The 27419-nt window shown below is 40.5% G+C and overlaps 3 protein-coding genes across 14 annotated transcripts; 2 read left to right on the plus strand and 1 right to left on the minus strand.

The window, feature by feature from the left end:
- Positions 1-318: 318 nt before the first annotated feature.
- LOC126634311 (protein STABILIZED1-like) lies at positions 319-27282 on the plus strand. Of its 12 annotated transcripts, none has more exons than XR_007627285.1 (3): positions 319-3507; positions 8603-9383; positions 27029-27282. XR_007627285.1 is itself a non-coding variant. In XM_050304806.1 (2 exons), exon 1 carries the CDS (start codon positions 407-409, stop codon positions 3485-3487), a length of 3081 nt encoding a protein of 1026 aa, XP_050160763.1. In that variant the 5' UTR covers positions 319-406; the 3' UTR covers positions 3488-3507; positions 25187-26142. The 12 variants fall into 12 exon arrangements, 3 of the variants coding, with proteins under 3 accessions (XP_050160763.1, XP_050160762.1, XP_050160761.1); XR_007627284.1 differs by lacking the exon at positions 8603-9383 and adding an exon at positions 25194-25974; XR_007627287.1 differs by lacking the exon at positions 27029-27282 and adding an exon at positions 25383-26142 and having other exon boundaries at positions 8603-8709.
- LOC126634315 (ethylene-responsive transcription factor ERF054-like) lies at positions 18708-21345 on the minus strand. Its single transcript, XM_050304808.1, has one exon. It carries the CDS (start codon positions 20809-20811, stop codon positions 19459-19461), a length of 1353 nt encoding a protein of 450 aa, XP_050160765.1. The 5' UTR covers positions 20812-21345; the 3' UTR covers positions 18708-19458.
- On the plus strand, positions 22015-23600 carry LOC126634312 (protein STABILIZED1-like). The gene has a single exon (XM_050304807.1). The coding sequence runs from the start codon at positions 22073-22075 to the stop codon at positions 23477-23479; it is 1407 nt and encodes a 468-aa protein (XP_050160764.1). The 5' UTR covers positions 22015-22072; the 3' UTR covers positions 23480-23600.
- Positions 27283-27419: the final 137 nt, after the last annotated feature.

The raw sequence follows: 27419 nt of genomic DNA on the forward strand, positions 1-27419 counted from the left end.
GCATCTAAACAAAAGAAAGACGTAAATACAAATTACAGTCACATATTTTTTACGAATCTAAGCTAAATGATGGCACGCTTGTGCATCTAAACAAAACAAAGACCAGAAATTCTTCTAGGCGGCCAAGTACCTCCGAAAAGAGTGAAACAATTTGATCTCTAGGATTAGCCATAGGTTAACATTTAAATTCTTTGTCAACCACAGTTGAAGAGTAGGCACGTTAAAAAAAAAATAATTAGACTAAACCGACTTTCTATAAAAATCTCGTCCCATCCGACCTGAACCCGCTTTGTAGCCCGCCCATATATAATCGACTCGGCCTCACGCTTGACCCGTATTCATATTCCCCCAACTTCTCCCAAATAGTAATCGTGTCTCGCGCATAGGATCACACATCGATCTCGCCATGGTGTTCATCACATCGCCCAATCACAAAACCCTAACCCTAAATCTAAACCCTAAGACCACCACCCTCCAAGCCCTAAAGCTCCAAATCGAGCAAAATTCCCACATACCCATTCCTCTGCAGCGCCTATTCATCTCGCAAAGCCTCCAATTACTCACCCAATCCGACTCCGCCCTCCTCTCCGACCTCGGAATCCTACCCCTCTCAACCCTAACTCTTCACATCCCCTTATTCGGTGGCACCCAACCTCCCGCCGTCCCTAAACCCCGCCTCGAGTTCCTCAACTCCAAGCCTCCCCCGAATTATGTCGCAGGGCTCGGCCGTGGTGCCACTGGCTTCACCACCAGGTCTGATATCGGGCCCGCACGTGCCGCGCCCGACCTGCCTGATAGGTCGGCCACCACAATCGGAGGCGCTACTGCTCCTGCTGCGCCGCCTGGGGTCGGCCGAGGGCGCGGGAAGCCCGACGAAGAGGAGGAGGATGAAGGGGAGGATAAAGGGTACGATGAGAATCAGAAGTTTGATGAATTCGAAGGGAATGATGTTGGGTTGTTTGCATCGGCGGAATACGATGATGAGGACAAGGAGGCTGATGCGGTGTGGGAAGCCATTGAGCAAAGAATGGACTCTCGGAGGAAGGACAGGAGAGAAGCACGGTTGAAAGAAGAGATTGAAAAGTACAGAGCTTCGAACCCAAAGATCACGGAGCAGTTTGCCACTCTGAAGAGGAAGTTGTACACTGTGTCTGCTCAGGAATGGGAGAGCATACCGGAAATTGGAGACTATTCGTCGAGGAACAAGAAGAAGAGATTCGAGAGCTTTGTACCGGTGCCCGATACACTTTTAGAGAAAGCAAGACAGGAAAAGGAGCATGTTACGGCATTGGACCCCAAGAGTAGGGGAGCTGGTGGTACGGAGACTCCGTGGTCTCAAACTCCGGTTACGGATTTGACTGCTGTAGGTGAGGGTAGAGGTACTGTTTTGTCATTGAAATTAGATAGGCTTTCTGATTCTGTTTCTGGATTGACGGTTGTGGACCCGAAAGGGTACCTTACTGATCTTAAGAGCATGAAGATTACTAGTGATGCAGAGATTTCAGATATTAAAAAGGCTAGGTTGTTGCTTAAGAGTGTTATACAGACGAATCCAAAGCACCCACCTGGTTGGATTGCGGCTGCAAGGCTGGAGGAGGTGGCTGGGAAGATTCAGGCAGCTAGACAATTGATTCAGAAAGGGTGTGAAGAATGTCCTAAGAGTGAGGATGTGTGGTTAGAGGCGTGTAGGCTTTCAAGCCCTGATGAAGCTAAGTCTGTGATTTCTAAGGGTGTGAAGTCGATTCCCAATTCGGTGAAGTTGTGGATGCAGGCTGCGAAATTGGAGCGTGATGATTTGAATAGGAGCAGGGTATTGAGGAAAGGTTTGGAACACATTCCCGATTCTGTTAGGCTATGGAAGGCAGTGGTGGAGCTTGCCAATGAGGAGGATGCAAGACTTTTGCTTCATAGGGCTGTGGAGTGTTGTCCCTTGCACATTGAGTTATGGCTTGCACTTGCAAGATTAGAAACTTATGATAATGCGAGGAAGGTCCTTAATAGGGCGAGAGAGAAGTTATCAAAAGAGCCTGCCATTTGGATCACAGCAGCGAAGTTGGAGGAAGCTAATGGGAACACGGCCATGGTTGGGAAGATTATTGAAAGGGGTATAAGGGCTTTGCAAAGAGAAGGGTTGGCGATTGATAGAGAGGCATGGATGAAGGAGGCTGAAGCTGCTGAGCGTGCAGGATCTGTTGCAACTTGCCAAGCAATCATTCGGAACACAATTGGGATTGGTGTGGAGGAAGAGGATAGGAAGAGGACATGGGTTGCTGATGCTGAGGAATGCAAGAAAAGGGGTTCCATTGAAACAGCCAGAGCTATTTATGCACACGCACTTACTGTCTTTTTAACCAAGAAGAGCATATGGCTCAAAGCCGCACAGCTTGAAAAGAGCCATGGGACTAGGGAATCTCTTGATGCTTTACTTCGTAAAGCGGTGACATACCGACCACAGGCTGAAGTCTTGTGGCTTATGGGTGCTAAGGAGAAGTGGCTTGCTGGGGATGTGCCCGCTGCTCGTGCCATCCTTCAAGAAGCTTATGCTGCCATTCCCAATTCTGAAGAAATTTGGCTTGCTGCATTTAAACTTGAATTTGAGAACCATGAACCAGAGAGAGCTAGAATGCTTCTTGCCAAAGCCCGAGAAAAGGGAGGCACTGAAAGAGTGTGGATGAAATCAGCAATTGTTGAGAGAGAATTAGGGAACATTAATGCAGAGAGGAAGTTGCTTGATGATGGGTTGAAGCGCTTCCCTTCCTTTTATAAATTATGGTTGATGCTTGGACAGCTAGAGGAACGCCTTGGTCATTTGGAGAAAGCCAAGGAGGCCTATGATTCGGGTCTGAAGTACTGCTCCAGTTCTATTCCACTGTGGCTTTCTCTTGCTAATCTTGAAGAGAAGATGACTGGTCTGAGTAAAGCTCGTGCAATTCTGACGATGGCCAGGAAGAAGAATCCTCAGAACCCTGAATTGTGGCTTGCTGCTGTTCGAGCTGAATTAAGGCATGGAAATAAGAAGGAAGCTGATATCTTGATGGCAAAGGCCTTGCAGGAGTGTCCCAATAGTGGTATATTGTGGGCTGCGTCCATTGAGATGGTACCCCGTCCACAACGGAAGACGAAGAGTATGGATGCCCTCAAGAAATGTGATCATGATCCCCATGTCATTGCTGCTGTGTCTAAGTTATTTTGGCATGACAGGAAGGTTGACAAAGCTAGGACTTGGCTTAACAGGGCAGTGACACTAGCGCCAGATATTGGGGATTTCTGGGCTTTATACTACAAATTTGAACTTCAACATGGGACCGATGAGAACCAGAAAGATGTACTTAAAAGGTGCATAGCTGCAGAACCAAAGCATGGTGAGAAATGGCAACCTATTTCAAAGGCCGTGGAGAACTCCCACCAACCAACTGAAGCCATCTTGAAGAAAGTGGTGGTTGCTCTTGGGAAGGAAGAGAGTGCAGCTGAAAATAATAAACAGTAGTTCAAGCTCTTCTGTTCCAGGTCTGCTGTAAAACTTTGTAATACAGAAATAATTTTGATATTGAAGCATGCATCGCTGTAATTCTAGTTTTGCTCCTTTTATTGATAGTTCATTGCATAAATTCTCAGTATCAACAATGGTGTAGCATGTCTATATTTATTGTTCGATTTACGATGGTATGCGGCAACATATTTTTATTTATTGTTTGAATTACAATGGTTGTGCGTTTTTCTTTGGGAGTGAGAAGATTCCTGGCCACTACCGCAGCGGTCATATCATTCTTCATCACGGAATCCCCAACGGTAAGAGGACCAGTAGGGGAGACGAAGGATGGGCGCCATATGTTGTCTGGAGAAGGCGGGGCTGCCTCTTCAACAAGGTTCAAGTCAAAACGACGGTCGGAGGGGCAAGACATTTTCAAAGGTGTTGAAGAGAGAAGAGGTCGGACAAATCAAGATCTTAGAAGTGCAAGAATGGAGCTTCTACTGGTGGATATTCAAGTGTGCTTTGGAACTTAATGTCAGCCCCTATAAAAATCTGCACTCGACGAAGCTTCAGAAATCGAAGAGGCGCCTTCTCAGAAATCGAAGAGGCGTTTGCTTTCTCAAAAGCTGGGCTACTCAGAGATTCTCAAAAGCTGGGCTGCTCAAAGACCACAAAGGCCGATCTCAGAAATCGAAGAGGCTTGCTTTCTCAAAAGCTGGGCTGCTCAGAGACCACGAGGGCCAATTTCAGAAATCGAAGAGGCACCTACTTTTCCAGCCTTGTCAGCACCTGTCACACGCACACTCAGCTTTGCGGAAATTATGGGCATTCTGTCGAAGATTTCTGGTGAAGTAGAAAGCACATGAATCGTACTGTTCAATCACCCACTTCCCACACGCAACAGTAGCTCATGGGTACCACAAATAATTTTGCCAAAGTTCTCTGACAAAGTTGAGACACGTGAAGCTTGCAGCTCCCACTACATCGCTCTGACCAAGAAGGGTAAAAGAATTGCAAAGAAACAACACTAACAAAGTTTAGACACATAAATTTTGAAGGTCTAGCTACCATATTATTACCCGTAAAGGAACAGTACCACTGTTGGATAATTGGAAAGTCCCGGTGTGTCAACCTCTGTGCTTCGTGGCAAGGTAGACTAGCAAACATGCCCAACCTTTACTCACATTCGAGAAAACACTCCTAACAAGATTGCTTGCTCCAAAATAGAAGAGGCACCGCCCTCCGAATCTCGAGAGCCAGACTCCCAACATGATTACTTTCTCAAAAATCGAAGAGAGGGTAAAGGAACAGTACCACTGCTGGATAATTGGAAAGTCCCTGTGTGTCAACCTCTGTGCTTCGTGGCAAGGTAGACTAGCAAACATGCCCAACCTTTACTCTCATTCGAGAAAACACTCCCAACAAGATTGCTTGCTCCAAAATCGAAGAGGCACCGCCCTCCGAATCTCGAGAGCCAGACTCCCAACATGATTACTTTCTCAAAAATCGAAGAGACCGCTCTCCGAATCTCGGGAGCCAGACCCCCAGCAGGATTGCTTTCTCAAAAATCGAAGAAGCATCGTTCTCCGAATCTCGAGAGCCAGACCCCCGACAGGTCTGTAATCTTCACACGCAACATCAGCTTTCCAGATACCATAAACCACTTTTTCAAAGTGCTCTGACAGAGTTAAAACATGTGAAGCTGGCAGCTCCCACTACCGTGCTATAACCAAGCAGGGTAAAGGAATATCATTATTACTTGATGTTAGGGAGACTCCTATATATGTCGACTTCCATCCCTAACGGACAGGCAGACCTGCAAAAATGCTCAACCCTTTCTCTTATCTGAGAGGGCACTCCCAACAAAGCCTTTCGAAATATTCAGCTTTTTTTCCCCCCGATAATACCTCTGTAAACAAGCTATACTAGAGCAAGAATATCTCATATCATCAGGGTTAAAAGCAAGAGTATCCCATATCATGCTTTTTCCCTGTCTTTTCCTTTGGCCTTGTTCTTACCTGCAAGACAAGGAGAAAGAGAGCAATCAGTCAGCACTTGGAATCAAGCTTCCAGCCAGGAACTGACTGCCTGGAACCCCTTACCTGATTACTTACCTGGCATTGCTCTCGAGTACTCATCTTCAACATCTTATGCTTCCAGGGAAGATACCGCATCTGCCTGAGGAACAGATAGGGCAAGTGAGAATGATACAAGGAAGCATGTGGAGACAAGCGTAACAGCACACGTGCCGATACATCCACTACTCTATCAAAAGCAAAAGTATCCCATATCAGCAGGGTCGAACGTACTCTAGATTTGATGGACTTGTTTTGACCCTCAAATTCTTCAGTCGGCCTTATACTCTGGAGGAAACCAGAAAACCCTCCAGCCCAGTTCAAGAATAAGCCTGTGGAAAGTTACTTCTTCAAAAGCAAAAGTATCCCATATCATCTCTCCTCATTTTTCTTCTCTTTATCCTTCATGCTGCCTGCAAGATAGGGAGAATGTGAACAATCAGCCGGAGCTCTGATTGCTTACCTTGTCTGTCACCTCTTTCAGCAGATCCCCCAGCTCGGCGACTTGGGGGACTCCTACTACATGGTTTGTATCTCGCTTGACCAAGCATGAAACTACAAGTAAGCTTCAAGTGAAATTGATACATTACCTTGTGCATCTCCACCAGTTACAGATACCACCCCTGGATGGAGGAAGAGTACTTCCAGATAAGATGCCACATCTACCTATGAGACAGATAAGGCAAGTCAAGACGATACCACACTCCGGTACTTAGAAGTTTCGTGGCTACGAGATCATTCTCCCACAATTTTTCCTAATGTCATTTGTACTAAATCATTCACTTGTACTCACTAAAGGAGAGCTTGAACCTATGTACTTGTGTAAACCCTTCACAATTAATGAGAACTCCTCTATTCCGTGGACGTAGCCAATCTGGGTGAACCACGTACATCTTGTGTTTGCTTTCCTATCTCTATCCATTTATATACTTATCCACACTAATGACCGGAGCAATCTAGCGAAGATCACAAAAAGAGACCGTTTTCGCTACCTAGGATCTATCTTGCAAGAGAACGGAGAATTAGATGGAGATCTCAACCATAGAATACAAGCTGGATGGATGAAGTGTAAGAGTGCATCCGGCGTGTTGTGTGACCGTCGTAGGCCACTGAAGCTCAAGGGAAAATTTTATAGGACGGCAATAAGGCCAGCGATGTTGTATGGCACAGAATGTTGGGCGGTGAAGCATCAACGTACACAAAATGGGTGTCGCGGAGATGAGGATGCTTCGTGGGATGTATGGGCACACGAGAAAGGATAAGATTGGGAATTAGGATATCCGAGGTAAAGTAGGAGTAGCCAAAATTGAAGGAAAGATGAGAGAAAATCGGTCCCGGTGGTTTGGACATGTGCAAAGAAGGCCTACTGACGCTCCGGTTCGAAAATGTGACTACGGGACAGAGGTTCGGGGCCGAAGGAGTAGAGGAAGACCTAGGAAAACTTTGGAATAGACCCTAAGAAAAGACTTGAGTACTTGGATCTAACGGAGGACATGATACAAATGAGCGCAATGGCGTTCTAGGATTCATATAGCCGACCCCACTTAGTGGGAAAAGACTTTGTTGTTGTTGTTGTTGTTGTGTGTTCAGGTGTTCCCTTGTAGATTTTTTTTGAAATCTGAGTGTGCTTGATGCTCTAGCTTTCTTATTCACTTTTCTCGTGTAAATTCAAGTGTTGTAGGTTCTGTTGCATTTTTTTTTCTGATTACAGCAGCTCTTATGGTTTCCCCTCTGTGGTTGTATCCAATGGTGTCACGCTGTGTTCTGTCTTATCGTCATTTTCCGCTCTTTTGCTAGTTTATCTTGAATCTTCTTGCGCATTGATTGACTTAAACCTTGTAATCCAAGATTCAGTTGGTATAGTTGATCTTGAATCTTCTTGTGTATTGATTGACTTAAACCTTGTAATCCAAGATTCAGTTGGTATAGTTTTTCTTGAATCTCTTGTGCATTGATTGACTTAAACCTTGTAATCCAAGATTCAGTTGGTACTGTGCTTCTTAGATTCCGTACCTGAATTTTGTATGCAAATGAACAGTTGCTTGTAAGAATGTATTTCTCATATTGGATCACCTCGTTATTTAACCCTGGATTTGGCACTGAAATGAATGACTATACCTACTGCTACTTTTCTTTCTGTATTACTGCCATGCCAATTAACAGGAGCTTCTTCCATTGTTGGGAAATAACTGTCTTTGACGTACTAAGGTCTGCTATCATATTATAAGCATTTTCTATTGTGTTGTGTCTTATTGTTTGGTTTTTGGCTTGAGTTTATAGAAGGGAGTTCCCAGTTCCCTCTGGTAGGGGTTTTCTGAAAGGTTAAACTGCTGTTTTGCCCCTCCATTGTGTTTTGCAGCTCACCCCTCCTCCCTTTCCCTTTCTCACGGTTTGAATATATGCCAAGTGAACTGTATCGTACCAAATTTCTCATTCTGACATAGTTGTAGGTACTTTGTGAAGTTAGTGAAATCAGGGTGGCTTGTATTATCGTCTTCGTTTGGAGTAGGAGGAGATTGATTTCAAATAGAATTCCTCCAATCAGACTAGGGGTATGGAAGAGGACTAGAACGAGTAGGAGTATGTACAACAAAAGAGGCCTCATCGACCTGTAAGATTGATGATCGACGTGCATTTGTTTGAGTATGTACAATGAAAGAGGCCTCATCGACCTGTAAGATTGATGATCGACATGCATTTGTTTGAGTTTGAAAGGCTTGAAGGAATAGGATAGTGATATGTTAAACATTGTCAAGGAAACGCCTTGTGTAACTGATTATCCTTTTAAGATCCGAATCCATTAACCTGTTAGAAGCGGTTTAAGCAAACAGAAAGTATTAAAGAAAAGCCTTTCGCATGCGCAGTACTGTTTCCTTTATTGTAATGGATTCCTAGATTATTAGGATTCCCCATGATTGTAGGAGATTGTCTTTCCGTTAAATTCAAGTAACATAGCTAGCAGCCCAACCCTTGTAATATATACACATACTTGATATGTATCCTTGTAATGTTCATATCCAGTCGTTCAATAACAAATACCATTCAAAGTTTACAGATTCTGTTTCTGGGTTGGCGGTTGAGGAACAAGAAGACATTCAAGAGCTTTCTGGTGGTGGCCGCTGCGCTTTCAAACAAGGCAAGACAGGAACTGGAGTCGAAAGGGTACCTTACTGATCTTAAGAATATGAATACTACTAGTGATGCTGAGATTTCAGATAATGAAAATGCGAGGTTGCTGGCACAGACGAATCCGACGCACCAACGTGGTTGGATTGCTGCTGCCAGGCTGGAGGTGGTGGCTGGGAACATTCAGGTAGCTAGGTGATTGATTCGGAAAGGTTGTGAGGATGTGTGGTTAGAGGCGTGTAGGCTTGCGAGCCCTGATGAAACAAAGGCCTTGATTTCGAAGGGAGTGAAATCGATTCCCAATTCGGACAAACTGTGGAGGGAGGCTGCGGAATTGGAGCATGATGATTTGAGTAGGAGCAGGGTGTTGAGGAAAGGTTTGGAACACATTCCCGATTCTGTTAGGCTGTGGGAGGCTGTCGTGGAGCTTGCCGGTGAGGAAGATAAGAGACTTTTGCTTCATAGGGCTATGAAGTGTTGTCCCTTGCACGTTGAGTTGTGGCTTCAACATGGTGCATTGGAAACTAATGAGAATATGTGGATGTCTTTACCAAGGCAAGAGAGAAGGTATTGTGTTGTCTATATCTGACCGCTACTGTCATGCCGGGGTTTATAACCTACAGACAGTCATGGAAAACATAGGTTGGCATGTCAATGGAGTGGAGCTTCGTCCTTTGAGCAAGGGAAATAACTGTCTTTTGCTTACTCAGGTCAGCTCTCAAATTGATGTTGGTTTTCGATCAATTTGCCTATAACTATTTCAGTGAATCTTGTGTCTCATATAGTTTTCGATTTTCTCTGCTCAAACTCAAGATTACAGAATAGAGGGAGGAAGAAATGATGCAAGTATGCAAGCGGAACAGATTTATTTACTTGTATCCTATGTATGGCCTCTAAGTCGATTGTTTGAAATTGGCAATTTCAACCGTGTAGCGAGGTGCATGTGCAATTTTTTTTTTTTTTTTTTGAGTGCATCGATATTTTTACACTAGGGGGAGGGGGAGGTCGGTTAAGCCACATAATGGGCAATTTAATTTGGTATCATTTCGTTGTTTACGAGATTCGAATCTAAGATTTTTCATTTCCCAGTGCATCGATATTTTTACACTAGGGGGAGGGGGAGGTCGGTTAAGCCACACAATGGGCAATTTAATTTGGTATCATTTCATTGTTTACGAGATTCGAATCTAAGATCTTTCATTTTTCAGTGGAGGAATACCATCAAATCGTAGTACTGAAGTACATGTGCAATTTTTTAACAAAAATTTTGGTTTCAACTCCAAGCATGGGTTCATCATATGTGTTTAATTAGTGTTTTTTTTCACCACATGGACCACCAACAAAACTTGGCCTAACTTCCCTTTTGTATTTACCAATTTCAGAATAACTAGCGGCGGGAGGAAGCTATATATAGTAAAAAGGATGTGCTATCCATACATCTCATTTTACTTCTTACACATTTTTTGTTAATTTCTACCTGTTGATTTTCCTCAATTCATCCAATTCGACGGCCGAAAATTAGAAGGGTGTGAAAAGTAAAATAGGGTGTGTGAATATCACACCCCATAGTAAAACTTCTACATACTCATAAAGTTAGAACTAAATCAATTTTATCACTATAAGGTGGTTATTACAAGACAGATGTGCGGTTAAATATGTAACTTAATGAAAGTCGTACTGATACGAAAAACAATAATAGTAGTGGGGCATTTCAATTTTATGTGAAGAACTTTTGAACTCAATCACTTGCTACCATTACTTTTTAATTTTATGCTAAAGTCTGTCATGTAAAGGTAATCAAGTTGGATATCAAAAGTTCATGCCGTTAAGTTGTACACATACTTGAGAAACTATAAACATTTTTTCCTTCAACAAAGAGGAATCCATGTTGACAAGGTATTACATGTAATACTTGCAAGCTCAAAGACGTGAAATGAACTCTAAGAATTAAAGGTATTGTCCCGAATAACTTTAGAGAAATATTCTAGTTCATATATCAATAGTTTAAAAGCATTGTCCCAAAGAACCATAACCCATAATTTTCCTTGACAGTACACACTGACCGAGCTCGCATTGGTGAAGCAAGGCTCTAATGAATCCTCGAGGGGATTCCATTTCAACAACGAGTATGCAAGGTGTAAGGGATGCAAGGAGGGACTGGGTCACAATGCCTTCATGGGAGGATTTTTCGGGCGCAATTTTTATTTCCATATGACCAGGAATTCCCCCAAAACCTTCAAAGATTGCTTCGCGAATTAATCAGCTACTCCTGAGCCGATCGAGGGTTAATTGCTTTAGTTTTTTAACCTACAAATTTTGAGCATTAACACAGCGGAAGGTGTTTCGACCCACCATAAGATATAAACTCAAAAAGAGAATGTAGAGGAGGACTTGGGATTAGGGATGGGCAAATAACCATCGGTTATGAGTAACAACGGTTACCCGCCCATTTAAATTTCACGATGCCAGTTATAGGTAACCATTTAGATAAATAAACAGTTATAGGTATAACCGTTTACCCGCGAAATTTAAATGGACGGTTATGGGTATTAACCGCGGTTATAAACGAGTAATCATTTACCTATTTATTTTATATATGTAAAATTAACACAAACCATGTTTCCTTTCGGACAAAACTTAGATCAATGCTATTGACTATAGTGCATGATTTCTATAGCTAATATGCTATAGTTTTCCTTAACTACTTTAAATTTCATGGTCCATTATATATATTATGTTAATATTTCACATTCTGAGTTAAATAACCCAAAAATACTGTCGTTTAACAATTTTCATAACCCAAGAATACTTAGCATATTTTATATTACCTTCATTACTAATAGTTAAAAATATTGTCTGTAAACTATTATTTTAATTATTGGAATGGTATAAGGACTTAAAAAATTAAAATGAGAAAATGTATGATTAATGTACCTATAACGGTGTTTAATTGTTAGAAAAAGAAAATTATGACAATTTTTTTTTTTAATTTTCAAGTTGTTAAAAAAACATGTAGACGGGTGAAAAATGAGTAAATGGTAAAAAAGAAAGGATAAACAGGTTTAAAAATGATAAATGGATAAACGGGTACTAAATAGTTACGGTTAAATGGGTACATGGTTATGGGTATGGTTAACCGTTTATAAACATTTATGGGTATGGGTATAACAGTTTATGTCACGCCCCGATCCCCACATACGTCCAGGATCGACACGTGACGTTACCAAATACCCGTATCACTCACATACCCCGCCTCCGGGATATGGACAATGCACAAATCAAGATTCGAATTTCGTGATAATTTTTCTTATACTTTATGGCTGCATCTAACCTCCTCGTTAGACTGCCTACGTACCCTCAAAAGGGATCAAGCCATTTGTAGTTCACCAATCGTCAACTCTATTCTTTCCGTAAAATACTTCTAACAGAAAAATCATAATGCACCATATTACACATCAACCTTACGTCAAACAACAATTATCATCTTTCATACATGCATGTAACCCATTCTCACACAAATACATTCCAATTCCTCCATAATATAAATCACTTTGTTTCACTTAATACCGCAAATCATAGTATGTAACATATCAAAGAACCAACGAAGCACAATGTTATTCTCAAGTCACATTAATCAATTACTCTAATCATAATAATCTCAATCATACCCAACATCATTCCACAATCACATCAATTAATTAATCATGAATCAAAGATACGTGATCTTAGCATTTAATTGTTTAATCAATGAATGCAGTAACATATCATTTTATAAATTTAACCAAGGAACTTTAACAACTCCGAATGAGTCACCCAGACATCCAACGGTTCGTCTGAAACAAATCACAACAGCTCATAATCATAATCTCATACAACACCATGAAAAGTAAGGCTAGAGCGACACAGTTCGACCGAAGCCTACATCTCTGAAGCTGAAAACAAATCCAAGGGACCAAAGACAAGACACCAAAGGGATTCCAAACCACTCAACGAAATCCAGACCAAGATACGATTTCGGACCATTACTCAACGGAATCTCGAAGTACCATGCATATATAATCGAACCACTCGATGAGATACAAGCTGGATACGATTCTGGACCATCACTCAACGGAATCCGAAACAGGATACGATTTCGGAACATCACTAAACGGAATCCAAACAAGCATATGATTCCCCCATCAAATGTACCCAGTACAACTAATCCTCCTCACTTCTAGAATGCATATGGTCCCCCAACGCGAATATACCAAGCATGACCATCAATGTACAAGTACTACATAGTGTAGTAAATTCAACACCTCAACTTATCCACATCTCAACCGCTATGAGTTACAACGTAATCATATACACCATCAACTTCTCAAGGTCACCACTAATATGTCACCCAAGCATATAAGTGCTACAATACACTTCTAATAGGATTCTAGGATCACATTATCATAAAAATAATCATACACATGAATCACATTACTAAAAAGATAATTTAACTCACATATGTCACAACCATCATCAGTACCAAGCCAAATCATGTTTAATAATCATAGGCCTTTGGCTAAATATATAAAAATCACATTTATAAAACCACTTCATCTTCACAAAGGATACTAACATAGGAAATTAAGGTAATAACCATATCACATATATTCAAGTCATTTTCTAACCAATCTAGGCCCACTAGACTTCACTTAGTCCCCCGTAGTACTAATTTTAGTAATTAGGACGTTTCGAGACATGTTGACCAAAAGTCAACTCTCGGTCGAAGGTAGGGTCCACAATTCAATCCGGAAGATCCACACATTGGATTTGGGATCCGTAACTTTCCAAAGTCCACATTATGCTCAAATAACAACATACTAAAATCTCAACACGATCCGACGGTCGGATCTCCGCCAATTTCAAAATTCAAGTGGCGGTCGACATTTAATTTTACCAACTTAGAAATCTAATTAGGGAGATCCGTACGTCGGATTATCGATCCATAAGTTTCTATGATCAAAAAATATTATGTTCTATCACGCATTAAGGTTTGATGACGATCCAACGGTCAGATTGTCGAATCATATTTTGACCTAACCACGTATCGTAATGAAATTAAGTTCAAACAATCAAACCATATCATAAGGATATCAATTATCAAATCAGGGCATCTAATTGAACTTAAAAGGACATCGTCGGCCCACTGGCCAGGCCATAGCCGCACTCGCTGCCGCGGGTGATGGTTGGCCACTCCAACTTGCCGGAAAATTCAACTACTTTTAAAAATTACCAAAAATTACAGAAATGAATATCTCAAAGAGTAAAACAAACTTTATACCTGTGGCCAAGTCCAATTTGGCCGGAAAACACCTCAATTTCACTTAAACCCGCCGAAACCCTAGAAAAGGGTGTGCTTTGATTCGGCTTCCAATCGAACTCCGACGCCTCCAACACTGCTTGGGCTTTGTTCCTGGGGTTGAGGGAAGTCTTTTGGTGGTGGTCATGGATGGTGAAACTTGCCAGAACCACCGGGAAAAGGGATAAAGCCGCCGGAACACCCGTGGGTTTGTGGCTTCGAACTAGAAAAATGGGAAAGAAATTGGGAAATATAACACTACGAGGATGTAGGGCTCATCAAGGGCTTTCCATGGACACCAAGATCACCCAAAACGGAGTTCGTATGAAGGAGATATGGCCGGGTCAAAAATGGTGGTTCGCGGGTCAAAAATGACCCATTTCGGGTCCCTCCTTTCCCCTCCTTCCCCTCCTCCTGATTGGGCAGCTCCTAACCTTTTAAAAATATGATTGGTTCTCTTTCCCACAAAGTGGGAGTCTAAATAATTTTTAAAATCTATAGTATCACAACTTCAAACGCCTGTAACTATACCGTTATAACTCGGACTTGTAAACGACTTTCGCCTATGCTCTCGTGGCTTCGAGACCTATTCGAAAATGTTACTTGTGACCTCAAAGGTCAACGAATTTTAAATAATTATTTTCTAAAATTCACTTTTCGTAACTAGTTTAATTAAAATCTAAATCCAAACAATTTAAAATAAATTCTCGAGAAATAATATAAAATCTCAATAGTACAAATACGTAGATTATAACAGTGAAATCCGGAAACGAGATTTCACAGTTTAGACAATTATCCAACCGGTAAACGGTTATGCGGGTATGAGAATAAACGATTATAGATAAATAATTGCGGCTACCCGACCGTCATAACCGTTCTCCATCCCTACTTGGGATGGAGCTCTATTAAACTATGGAGGGTTGCTCCAAAACATAAGGTGAAGATATGGGGAAGGGGGAGGCCTGGATAAGGCAGGCATGAAAGAGAAAGAAAAAAAAACGTAGAAAAGGGGTCTACCACTGACCCGAAGCCATAGCAAGGGGCCGACAACTGAAGGAGAAAAAGTTGTAGAGTTTTTTTTTGGGACGAACTGGAAGAGAGACGGTGTAAGAAACTTATTATTGGCGCTTGAAACATATTTTATTTAGCTAAAAAGGAATACACTTGTGAAAAAAGCATGAAGAAATTTTTAGTGTCAACTCTTATTTTTGTTTTCAAAAGGTTTTCTAAATCTTAATTTAGTTCTCTGTCATTGTCGATCTTCCACAAACATTTGGAGAAGTACATAATTTTGGAATAAAAAAGTTTCAAAGACATGTGTAAGCTACACACTCATGGGCAACATAATCATCATTATCTTGAAGCAGTCCCTGTGACATAATTAAATTAAAATATTTAGATTATGGTTAAATGAAACGGTTTGTTTATCAAACAATGGAACCGGATCCCTTTCGAATTCTTTAAAATTAAGTCCACTAATCTGATTGGTTCTCTTTCCCACAAAGTGGGAGTCTAAATAATTTTTAAAATCTATAGTATCACAACTTCAAACGTCTGTAACTATACCGTTATAACTCGGACTCGTAAACGACTTTCGCCTATGCTCTCGTGGCTTCGAGACCTATTCGAAAACGTTACTTGTGACCTCAAAGGTCAACGAATTTTAAATAATTATTTTCTAAAATTCACTTTTCGTAACTAGTTTAATTAAAATCTAAATCCAAACAATTTAAAATAAATTCTCGAGAAATAATATAAAATCTCAATAGTACAAATACGTAGATTATAACAGTGAAATCCAGAAACGAGATTTCACAGTTTAGACAATTATCCAACCGGTAAACGGTTATGCGGGTATGAGAATAAACGATTATAGATAAATAACTGCGGCTACCCGCCCGTCATAACCGTTCTCCATCCCTACTTGGGATGGAGCTCTATTAAACTATGGAGGGTTGCTCCAAAACATAAGGTGAAGAGATGGGGAAGGGGGAATCAGGATTCTCTCCTGAGCATTTCCCTAGGGATCTTAGGGATCCCGCAATCTTGTCCGTTCATTTTATATCGTGCGGTCAGTTTTCGTTAGGTACTATTCATATTTGAATTTTAAAATTTAAATTTTAAATGATTTCTGACCGCACGATACACGATGAACGGACAAGATTGCGGGATTCCTAGGGAAATGCTCAGGAGAGAATCTTGGTTCGGGAAGGGGGAGGCCTGGATAAGGCAAGCATGAAGGAGAAAGAAAAAAAAACGTAGAAAAGGGGTCTACCACTGACCTGAAGCCATAGCAAGGGGCCGACAACTGGAGGAGAAAAAGTTGTAGAGTTTTTTTTTGGGACGAACTGGAAGAGACACGGTGTAAGAAACTTATTATTGGCGCTTGAAACATATTTTATTTAGCTAAAAAGGAATACACTTGTGAGAAAAGCATGAAGAAATTTTTAAAGTGTCAACTCTTATTTTTGTTTTCAAAAGGTTTTCTAAATCTTAATTTAGTTCTCTGTCATTGTCGATCTTCCACAAACATTTGGAGAAGTACATAATTTTGGAATAAAAAAGTTTCAAAGACATGTGTAAGCTACACACTCATGGGCAACATAATCATCATTATCTTGAAGCAGTCCCTGTGACATAATTAAATTAAAATATTTAGATTATGGTTGAATGAAACGGTTTGTTTATCAAACAATGGAACCGGATCCCTGTCGTATTCTTTAAAATTAAGTCCACTAATCAATGAATTTGGATCGTTGAAATTTGATCCAACAGATACAAATAGGAAAACCATCCCCCTAAAGTTATAATAATTGTAACCGTTGGATCAAATTTCAGCGATTCGAATTCATTGATTAGTGGACTTAATTTTGATGGATCCGGAGAGGATCCGATTCCTCAAACAATGGCTGGCTCTGGCTCACTCTCACCACTATTTCAGAAATTTTGATTTTTTCATATTAATTTAAGGGTAACTTTCATTGATTTAAATAGGGAAATAGCCATATGATTTGTAATTAAATCATGTTTTCTGTCACTACTTGATCGTTATCTTGCCGTCACAAGTAAGAAATTTGGATTCATCTCATGGGACGGCGACGACCGGCCCCACCTCCCACCATCATTCACTCAGTCACTCCTCTCAAAAGATCAAAACAATTAATGTCGAAAGTGCTCTTCGTTTTCTAACATTTTTTATTTATTTATGGAATTTCTCTAATATTTTTATCAATTGTATTATTTTCGTTCTCATTCAAGTTAATCATTAGTCATTAACACTACGGTCTAAAGATTTTTTTATTATTTGTAAGTGAGAGGTTTTAGTTTCGAATCTCACCAAATACGAAGTTGAACCACATTAGCGTGTCAAGCTCATTGTAAAGCTTATCTCACTCTCTCATTTTTTTTAGTATAAATAATACCGTTTGTTAACTAATAATAATAATAATAATAATAATAAATAACTTATATAAAATTAACGTCATTCATTATCGCGTTTTAGTAAACAACTTTAATAAGAAAATTATTCTCACTCTTTCTCATTTCAACTATTCCTCAATTCAATTTATCTCATTCAAATTTTGAATTAATAAAAAGTCAATGAAATGTTATGAGATATCTTATACATTTTGTCCTCCAATATTGGATAAGGATCCAATGAGAAGATTCTAACTACTAAAAATCCCAATACGTAAAGATATTCTAAAACATATTAAAAAAATTTGATACCTAAAAGCTGAAAGTTACAAATGTATTCGAAATAAATTAGGTAGGTGATTGGACGACCGTCGTGCAGGTGCGGGTGCTGACGAGGTCCTTTTGTTCATAGTGCTTAAAGGTCAAATGTTAGACGAATTCCCAAAATATCAAGTGCATCTGCAATTATGCAATATAACCGAAAAACGGTGCTGGTAAAGAGTAGGCCATATTCTTTTTTGAAAGGAAGAATTGGTCACATTCATCGCAAGGGAGGAGTTTTAAGGAAATTTTGGGGTAGATCCTTGCTAGTTGTGTCATTAACAATAGCGGATTTAGAATTTTAACTTAGGCGTGTGAGGTATATAAGCTTAATGAGGTGTTCCTAGTTCTTACCTTAGTTTCCTTGTTGGTAGGTGGGTTGGTCTTAGCGATGTGGCGTCACGTAATTGAGGAGGGAAGTTAGATGAAGAAATATGACTAAAGTGATGAATTTGGGTGAAATGATTTTGAAATGGAGGAGAAAATCCAAAAGTAGCCACTTGTTTTGGGTAGAAAAAGGGAGATGCAAGCTAGTGCCACAATGTCTTACCCAGTTGTTAATTGGAAAAAGCTGGTGCTTCTTATAAAAAGTACTTTAAATATTTTTGGAATTCAAAAATATATTTTTTTTCTAAAAATACTTTTAATCATTTAATAGCACTTCATCAGCTGTCATATTTACCATACAAACCTATCATTCATAGTCTTAATTCACTATAGTTTGAATGCCTTTTTTTTTTTATTTAATTTGGTTTATTTATATTTTGTTGAGGAAACTCCACTTTGAATTTTAAACTAATATTTCTAGTGTGTTGACATTGTCAAGTTAAAAGATTACCACCACTCATCCACACAATTATATTTGAAGCCTGCACACACATGCATTCTCAATGGCAATAAAATGAGAAAGAACAAGATAAATCAAGAGAAGCAGTAGAAACTGAAGGCTCACACACGATAATAATGCATAAAAGAGAGGAGTAGTCTTTGTATAAGTACAGCTACAAATACATAATATGACAAAGGATAATCACATCCAAAACGTACAAATCCTATATATAATTTGGCTTTTCCATCCCAGGAGCTGAAAGACGAGAGCTCGTGATGGTCGGACCGATAGAGAAGGAGATCACAAAACCGTCTCTCTCTACTGCGGTCCAGCCTTTACTAATCTACTACATCGACACACCCAAAATAAAAACTAAAAACATGCTCGTGAACAATACACAGCGGTGACCCTTCCTACCTACGCATACTATATTATTTACTTTACAAGATGATTGACTATAGTTCTACTCTCTAGCAACAAAAACTAAGGCATGGCCCAAAAAAAAGCATGAACCAGATTGCCACCACTGCTGAAAGGCCTGAAAAAAAAAGACAAAAAAAGCAGCCTTTGTGCAGCAGATTGGTACGAAACTTAAAGCTTCAAAGATCCCTTGTAATAAAAAGTCACAAGGCTTCTAGGATCATAGGTTGCTTTTTGAAAATCGGCAACCAGCTGTGATGACAAAGTAGGAGGGGGGATGACGACTAAACTGATGTCTAAGATGCATAAGGGAGGAGTTTGAAATGCAATTTCTGACAGGGTTCCGGAAAAATGGAACGAGTGAGAAATGATGAGCGAAATGGGCTAAAACTAGTTCTACAACCTAGAGGAGTGACCGTGTGAGTGTGAAGTGCAAAGCTCAAATTTAAAATAAATGAACTTTTCAATCCTGGTCCTTCCAAAAGAGGTTCTTCGTGGGATGTGAAGAGGAAGAAGAGGAACCAGATCCCGAACCCGAACCTGAATTCTGAATCGCTTGTTGAGGATTAATGTTAATGTTATAGTCCTGCTGGTTTGGATTGGTAAAAGGGAGATGTGATTGCAGCAAAAGATTGTTGTCCAAATCATCCCACACAGGACTACCTGGACCCCAACCTGCAGGAATTGCATTAAGCCAATCTTCTGCCATATCCCCCCAAACAATTTCCTTTTGCTGTGAACTCCCTCCTCCAGCACCATCGATATTCACCTCAACTTCGTCAATCGCTTTAGCCTCGTTCGACTCCAGTCCTGAATCATTGTCAGTACTATTCTCTTCTTGGGCATGTGGAATTGGTGGCGGTGGCATTGCCTCTATATTCGAAGCGCTGCTCTTGATTTTTTGAGGTTGCTTGCGGTTCCTGGTTGGTTTTGAACCCTCATGCCTTGGAGGCGAAGTAGCAGCTGAACTCGGAGCTGATGAAACTGAAACATCTGATTTGTCTTTGTTGAGAAAAAGCTCAGGGAAATTGAGCCTGGCATTCTCTCCTCTCAACTTGAAGGCCTCGCGGTCGTAAGCCATGGCGGCATCTTCAGCTGTGTCGAAGGTGCCAAGCCAGAGGCGAGTCCTGTTTCGAGGAAGGCGGATTTCAGCTACCCATTTGCCCCAATGCCGTTGCCTCACTCCCCTGTAAAGTTTTGTAGTATTGTAAGGCATTGCCGGGGGTCGAAACATTGGCCTGCCATCTGGTCCCAACCTGTTCATCATCACCCTCCCTCTTGGACTCAAATTTAAAGCGTCACTCCAATGCTGAAGCATTTTCTGGTGCTGCTGCCAACTCACCGACTCTCCGACAAAAGGCGGTGGATAACTCATCCCCTGCTGCTGCTGCGGCTGCTGCTGCTGGGATTCAAAAGAAATCATTTGCTGAGGATTTTGTTGCAGTTGCTGTTGAATTGGTGGGGGAAACATAGGCAAATTTGTGGGGTTGAACTGGTGGGGGAATTGCATCATAGGCTGTTGAGACCCGTCGAAAGAAAAAGGAAAAACTATTTTTGAAGAGGAAGAAGATGGATGGGGAGCAATGATTGGCGAAGGTGTTTGATGATAATCTAAAGAAGGTGAAGCTTGAATTGGGTCTTGCCTTTCAGGGCTCTTGACTTTCTTGAGAGGCCTATTCGACGCCGTTGAAGCCTCACTAAAACCGGGCTTCCATGGCGGTCTCTCGAAGGAAAAATCAAGCTCCTTGTCTTTGTTCGCCTCCCATTCTCCGCTTGTCTCCATCTTAGACTTACCACTCTTTTTTGGTGAAGACATTGTTGCTCGCTTGCTTGCTTTACCTGCTCGCTTTCTCTTTGAAACTCTCAAATATAGGAAATTCAAGAAACAAATTGAGATGGGTCACGCAAGAAAAAGGGAAATCGAATCCGATGATTCGAGAATTCAAATCAGAAAAACAGAAGAGATGAAAATTTAAGTACCAGATGAAAGTTTTGGCCTAAGGAAAAAATAAACAAAAAACAAATAAAAAATAAAAGATTGAATTTTTGGAATCTGGGTTTCGATTTCAATAGCTGATCCGATCGAACAAAAAACAGAATCGGATGCCGAAAGCGCAGATTCTTGAAGAACCCATCTGAATTATCTGAATGCAGAAACTTGAAATCAACAAAGAGAGCGAGCAGGAGACGGCAAGTAACGAATATCCGCGCCGACGAAGTGTAGGGTGTATTGTTTGCGTGCGGATATGAAGTTCTTGGGTGGCAGAAGAAGAAGAAGAAGCAGGGGAGCTAGGACAGAGGACTTTTGTGAGGAGAGGCAGAGGAGGAAGAAGGGTTTATAAGGCTCGGGATAAAAGATTTGAATCGGGACTTTTTGAGGAAAGAGAGAGAATTTGTACAAGGCTCGGGATTGGTTATATTTTTTTGGGACCCACACGGCTTTGGTATTTCTGGGTTTCCTTGCTTCCACTCCAATTTCTCCACCCACCTTCCCCCAAGGGGAAGGCACATCTACATCTCTCTCCATGTCTTTTTAACTGCATTAAAAGCAGAAGTTGTTATTGGTATTTTAAAATTTTATCTTACATTTTATATTTTTTATAATTTGAAAGAAAAATACATTTGTAAAGAGTGTAAAATAAAATTTTAAGAGAGCTAATAACATTTTCTTTAAAAGCTAATACACTATTTTGTTTCGAGAAATAATAAGAAGCTTTCCGATTTTGAACTTCCGTGTTTCCTTTAAACTCTTTTTTTATTTTTTTTATATTATTTTCTTCTATTGAGAGAAATTCTAGGATGGGCACTTGAGCTAAAAACCAAAACCAAAACTCAAACCGAACTGAACTGCATCGAACAATTACTAATAATCTAAAACCGAACCGAACAACATATATAACAAAATAAATTTAGACTTTTTAAAGTTTATAACAACTAATGTAAGTTATATTTTTATGTTTTAGTATTGTGTAGAGTTGACCAATTCAAATTCAAGCATCGCCTTTCTTACTTCTCCAAAAGAGCCTGCCATTTGGATCACAGCAGCGAAGTTGGAGGAAGCTAATGGGAACACGGCCATGGTTGGGAAGATTATTGAAAGGGGTATAAGGGCTTTGCAAAGAGAAGGGTTGGCGATTGATAGAGAGGCATGGATGAAGGAGGCTGAAGCTGCTGAGCGTGCAGGATCTGTTGCAACTTGCCAAGCAATCATTCGGAACACAATTGGGATTGGTGTGGAGGAAGAGGATAGGAAGAGGACATGGGTTGCTGATGCTGAGGAATGCAAGAAAAGGGGTTCCATTGAAACAGCCAGAGCTATTTATGCACACGCACTTACTGTCTTTTTAACCAAGAAGAGCATATGGCTCAAAGCCGCACAGCTTGAAAAGAGCCATGGGACTAGGGAATCTCTTGATGCTTTACTTCGTAAAGCGGTGACATACCGACCACAGGCTGAAGTCTTGTGGCTTATGGGTGCTAAGGAGAAGTGGCTTGCTGGGGATGTGCCCGCTGCTCGTGCCATCCTTCAAGAAGCTTATGCTGCCATTCCCAATTCTGAAGAAATTTGGCTTGCTGCATTTAAACTTGAATTTGAGAACCATGAACCAGAGAGAGCTAGAATGCTTCTTGCCAAAGCCCGAGAAAAGGGAGGCACTGAAAGAGTGTGGATGAAATCAGCAATTGTTGAGAGAGAATTAGGGAACATTAATGCAGAGAGGAAGTTGCTTGATGATGGGTTGAAGCGCTTCCCTTCCTTTTATAAATTATGGTTGATGCTTGGACAGCTAGAGGAACGCCTTGGTCATTTGGAGAAAGCCAAGGAGGCCTATGATTCGGGTCTGAAGTACTGCTCCAGTTCTATTCCACTGTGGCTTTCTCTTGCTAATCTTGAAGAGAAGATGACTGGTCTGAGTAAAGCTCGTGCAATTCTGACGATGGCCAGGAAGAAGAATCCTCAGAACCCTGAATTGTGGCTTGCTGCTGTTCGAGCTGAATTAAGGCATGGAAATAAGAAGGAAGCTGATATCTTGATGGCAAAGGCCTTGCAGGAGTGTCCCAATAGTGGTATATTGTGGGCTGCGTCCATTGAGATGGTACCCCGTCCACAACGGAAGACGAAGAGTATGGATGCCCTCAAGAAATGTGATCATGATCCCCATGTCATTGCTGCTGTGTCTAAGTTATTTTGGCATGACAGGAAGGTTGACAAAGCTAGGACTTGGCTTAACAGGGCAGTGACACTAGCGCCAGATATTGGGGATTTCTGGGCTTTATACTACAAATTTGAACTTCAACATGGGACCGATGAGAACCAGAAAGATGTACTTAAAAGGTGCATAGCTGCAGAACCAAAGCATGGTGAGAAATGGCAACCTATTTCAAAGGCCGTGGAGAACTCCCACCAACCAACTGAAGCCATCTTGAAGAAAGTGGTGGTTGCTCTTGGGAAGGAAGAGAGTGCAGCTGAAAATAATAAACAGTAGTTCAAGCTCTTCTGTTCCAGGTCTGCTGTAAAACTTTGTAATACAGAAATAATTTTGATATTGAAGCATGCATCGCTGTAATTCTAGTTTTGCTCCTTTTATTGATAGTTCATTGCATAAATTCTCAGTATCAACAATGGTGTAGCATGTCTATATTTATTGTTCGATTTACGATGGTATGCGGCAACATATTTTTATTTATTGTTTGAATTACAATGGTTGTGCGTTTTTCTTCCTTTGTGTGTTCAGGTGTTCCCTTGTAGATTTTTTTTGAAATCTGAGTGTGCTTGATGCTCTAGCTTTCTTATTCACTTTTCTCGTGTAAATTCAAGTGTTGTAGGTTCTGTTGCATTTTTTTTTCTGATTACAGCAGCTCTTATGGTTTCCCCTCTGTGGTTGTATCCAATGGTGTCACGCTGTGTTCTGTCTTATCGTCATTTTCCGCTCTTTTGCTAGTTTATCTTGAATCTTCTTGCGCATTGATTGACTTAAACCTTGTAATCCAAGATTCAGTTGGTATAGTTGATCTTGAATCTTCTTGTGTATTGATTGACTTAAACCTTGTAATCCAAGATTCAGTTGGTATAGTTTTTCTTGAATCTCTTGTGCATTGATTGACTTAAACCTTGTAATCCAAGATTCAGTTGGTACTGTGCTTCTTAGATTCCGTACCTGAATTTTGTATGCAAATGAACAGTTGCTTGTAAGAATGTATTTCTCATATTGGATCACCTCGTTATTTAACCCTGGATTTGGCACTGAAATGAATGACTATACCTACTGCTACTTTTCTTTCTGTATTACTGCCATGCCAATTAACAGGAGCTTCTTCCATTGTTGGGAAATAACTGTCTTTGACGTACTAAGGTCTGCTATCATATTATAAGCATTTTCTATTGTGTTGTGTCTTATTGTTTGGTTTTTGGCTTGAGTTTATAGAAGGGAGTTCCCGGTTCCCTCTGGTAGGGGTTTTCTGAAAGGTTAAACTGCTGTTTTGCCCCTCCATTGTGTTTTGCAGCTCACCCCTCCTCCCTTTCCCTTTCTCACGGTTTGAATATATGCCAAGTGAACTGTATCGTACCAAATTTCTCATTCTGACATAGTTGTAGGTACTTTGTGAAGTTAGTGAAATCAGGGTGGCTTGTATTATCGTCTTCGTTTGGAGTAGGAGGAGATTGATTTCAAATAGAATTCCTCCAATCAGACTAGGGGTATGGAAGAGGACTAGAACGAGTAGGAGTATGTACAACAAAAGAGGCCTCATCGACCTGTAAGATTGATGATCGACGTGCATTTGTTTGAGTATGTACAATGAAAGAGGCCTCATCGACCTGTAAGATTGATGATCGACATGCATTTGTTTGAGTTTGAAAGGCTTGAAGGAATAGGATAGTGATATGTTAAACATTGTCAAGGAAACGCCTTGTGTAACTGATTATCCTTTTAAGATCCGAATCCATTAACCTGTTAGAAGCGGTTTAAGCAAACAGAAAGTATTAAAGAAAAGCCTTTCGCATGCGCAGTACTGTTTCCTTTATTGTAATGGATTCCTAGATTATTAGGATTCCCCATGATTGTAGGAGATTGTCTTTCCGTTAAATTCAAGTAACATAGCTAGCAGCCCAACCCTTGTAATATATACACATACTTGATATGTATCCTTGTAATGTTCATATCCAGTCGTTCAATAACAAATACCATTCAAAGTTTACAGATTCTGTTTCTGGGTTGGCGGTTGAGGAACAAGAAGACATTCAAGAGCTTTCTGGTGGTGGCCGCTGCGCTTTCAAACAAGGCAAGACAGGAACTGGAGTCGAAAGGGTACCTTACTGATCTTAAGAATATGAATACTACTAGTGATGCTGAGATTTCAGATAATGAAAATGCGAGGTTGCTGGCACAGACGAATCCGACGCACCAACGTGGTTGGATTGCTGCTGCCAGGCTGGAGGTGGTGGCTGGGAACATTCAGGTAGCTAGGTGATTGATTCGGAAAGGTTGTGAGGATGTGTGGTTAGAGGCGTGTAGGCTTGCGAGCCCTGATGAAACAAAGGCCTTGATTTCGAAGGGAGTGAAATCGATTCCCAATTCGGACAAACTGTGGAGGGAGGCTGCGGAATTGGAGCATGATGATTTGAGTAGGAGCAGGGTGTTGAGGAAAGGTTTGGAACACATTCCCGATTCTGTTAGGCTGTGGGAGGCTGTCGTGGAGCTTGCCGGTGAGGAAGATAAGAGACTTTTGCTTCATAGGGCTATGAAGTGTTGTCCCTTGCACGTTGAGTTGTGGCTTCAACATGGTGCATTGGAAACTAATGAGAATATGTGGATGTCTTTACCAAGGCAAGAGAGAAGGTATTGTGTTGTCTATATCTGACCGCTACTGTCATGCCGGGGTTTATAACCTACAGACAGTCATGGAAAACATAGGTTGGCATGTCAATGGAGTGGAGCTTCGTCCTTTGAGCAAGGGAAATAACTGTCTTTTGCTTACTCAGGTCAGCTCTCAAATTGATGTTGGTTTTCGATCAATTTGCCTATAACTATTTCAGTGAATCTTGTGTCTCATATAGTTTTCGATTTTCTCTGCTCAAACTCAAGATTACAGAATAGAGGGAGGAAGAAATGATGCAAGTATGCAAGCGGAACAGATTTATTTACTTGTATCCTATGTATGGCCTCTAAGGGCTGGTTTGGTATTGCTGTGCTTTGAAAAAAAGCTGCTGTGAGAATAAGCGGCTGTGCTGTGAGAATAAGCGGCTGTGAAATAAAGCCAGTAGAGTGTTTGGTAAACTTTTTTGTGAAAGTGCTTTTGGAAAAAAAAACAGGATGATAGTGTGTCTTTTCATTAAAGGAGCACTGTAGCTCCGTGTGCTTTGAAAAAAATGGCTTTTTTTCAAAGCAGCAAATAGCAGCTTCAGCTTTTCCTTTGATTTTCAGCTTATTCTCACAGCAGCTTCCAAAATAAGCCCTTTTTTTTCAGTTTACCAAACACAAAAATGACCCTCAGCTTTTTTTCACAGTGGCTTTTTTTAAAATCACCTCAATCCCAAACGGGGCCTAAGTCGATTGTTTGAAATTGGCAATTTCAACCGTGTAGCGAGGTGCATGTGCAATTTTTTTTTTTTTTTTTTTTTGAGTGCATCGATATTTTTACACTAGGGGGAGGGGGAGGTCGGTTAAGCCACATAATGGGCAATTTAATTTGGTATCATTTCGTTGTTTACGAGATTCGAATCTAAGATTTTTCATTTCCCAGTGCATCGATATTTTTACACTAGGGGGAGGGGGAGGTCGGTTAAGCCACACAATGGGCAATTTAATTTGGTATCATTTCATTGTTTACGAGATTCGAATCTAAGATCTTTCATTTTTCAGTGGAGGAATACCATCAAATCGTAGTACTGAAGTACATGTGCAATTTTTTAACAAAAATTTTGGTTTCAACTCCAAGCATGGGTTCATCATATGTGTTTAATTAGTGTTTTTTTTCACCACATGGACCACCAACAAAACTTGGCCTAACTTCCCTTTTGTATTTACCAATTTCAGAATAACTAGCGGCGGGAGGAAGCTATATATAGTAAAAAGGATGTGCTATCCACACATCTCATTTTACTTCTTACACATTTTTTGTTAATTTCTACCTGTTGATTTTCCTCAATTCATCCAATTCGACGGCCGAAAATTAGAAGGGTGTGAAAAGTAAAATAGGGTGTGTGAATATCACACCCCATAGTAAAACTTCTATATACTCATAAAGTTAGAACTAAATCAATTTTATCACTATAAGGTGGTTATTACAAGACAGATGTGCGGTTAAATATGTAACTTAATGAAAGTCGTACTGATACGAAAAACAATAATAGTAGTGGGGCATTTCAATTTTATGTGAAGAACTTCTGAACTCAATCACTTGCTACCATTACTTTTTAATTTTATG

This window comes from Malus sylvestris, chromosome 9 (assembly GCF_916048215.2).
Source record: "Malus sylvestris chromosome 9, drMalSylv7.2, whole genome shotgun sequence".
Taxonomy (NCBI): domain Eukaryota; kingdom Viridiplantae; phylum Streptophyta; class Magnoliopsida; order Rosales; family Rosaceae; genus Malus; species Malus sylvestris.

What these genes read in the sequence shown, in the direction of transcription:
- LOC126634312 (XM_050304807.1), top strand. Translation starts at nt 22,073, where the DNA reads ATGGTTGGGAAGATTATTGAAAGGGGTATAAGGGCTTTGCAAAGAGAA.
- LOC126634311 (XM_050304806.1), top strand. Translation starts at nt 407, where the DNA reads ATGGTGTTCATCACATCGCCCAATCACAAAACCCTAACCCTAAATCTA.
- LOC126634315 (XM_050304808.1), bottom strand. Translation starts at nt 20,811, where the DNA reads ATGTCTTCACCAAAAAAGAGTGGTAAGTCTAAGATGGAGACAAGCGGA.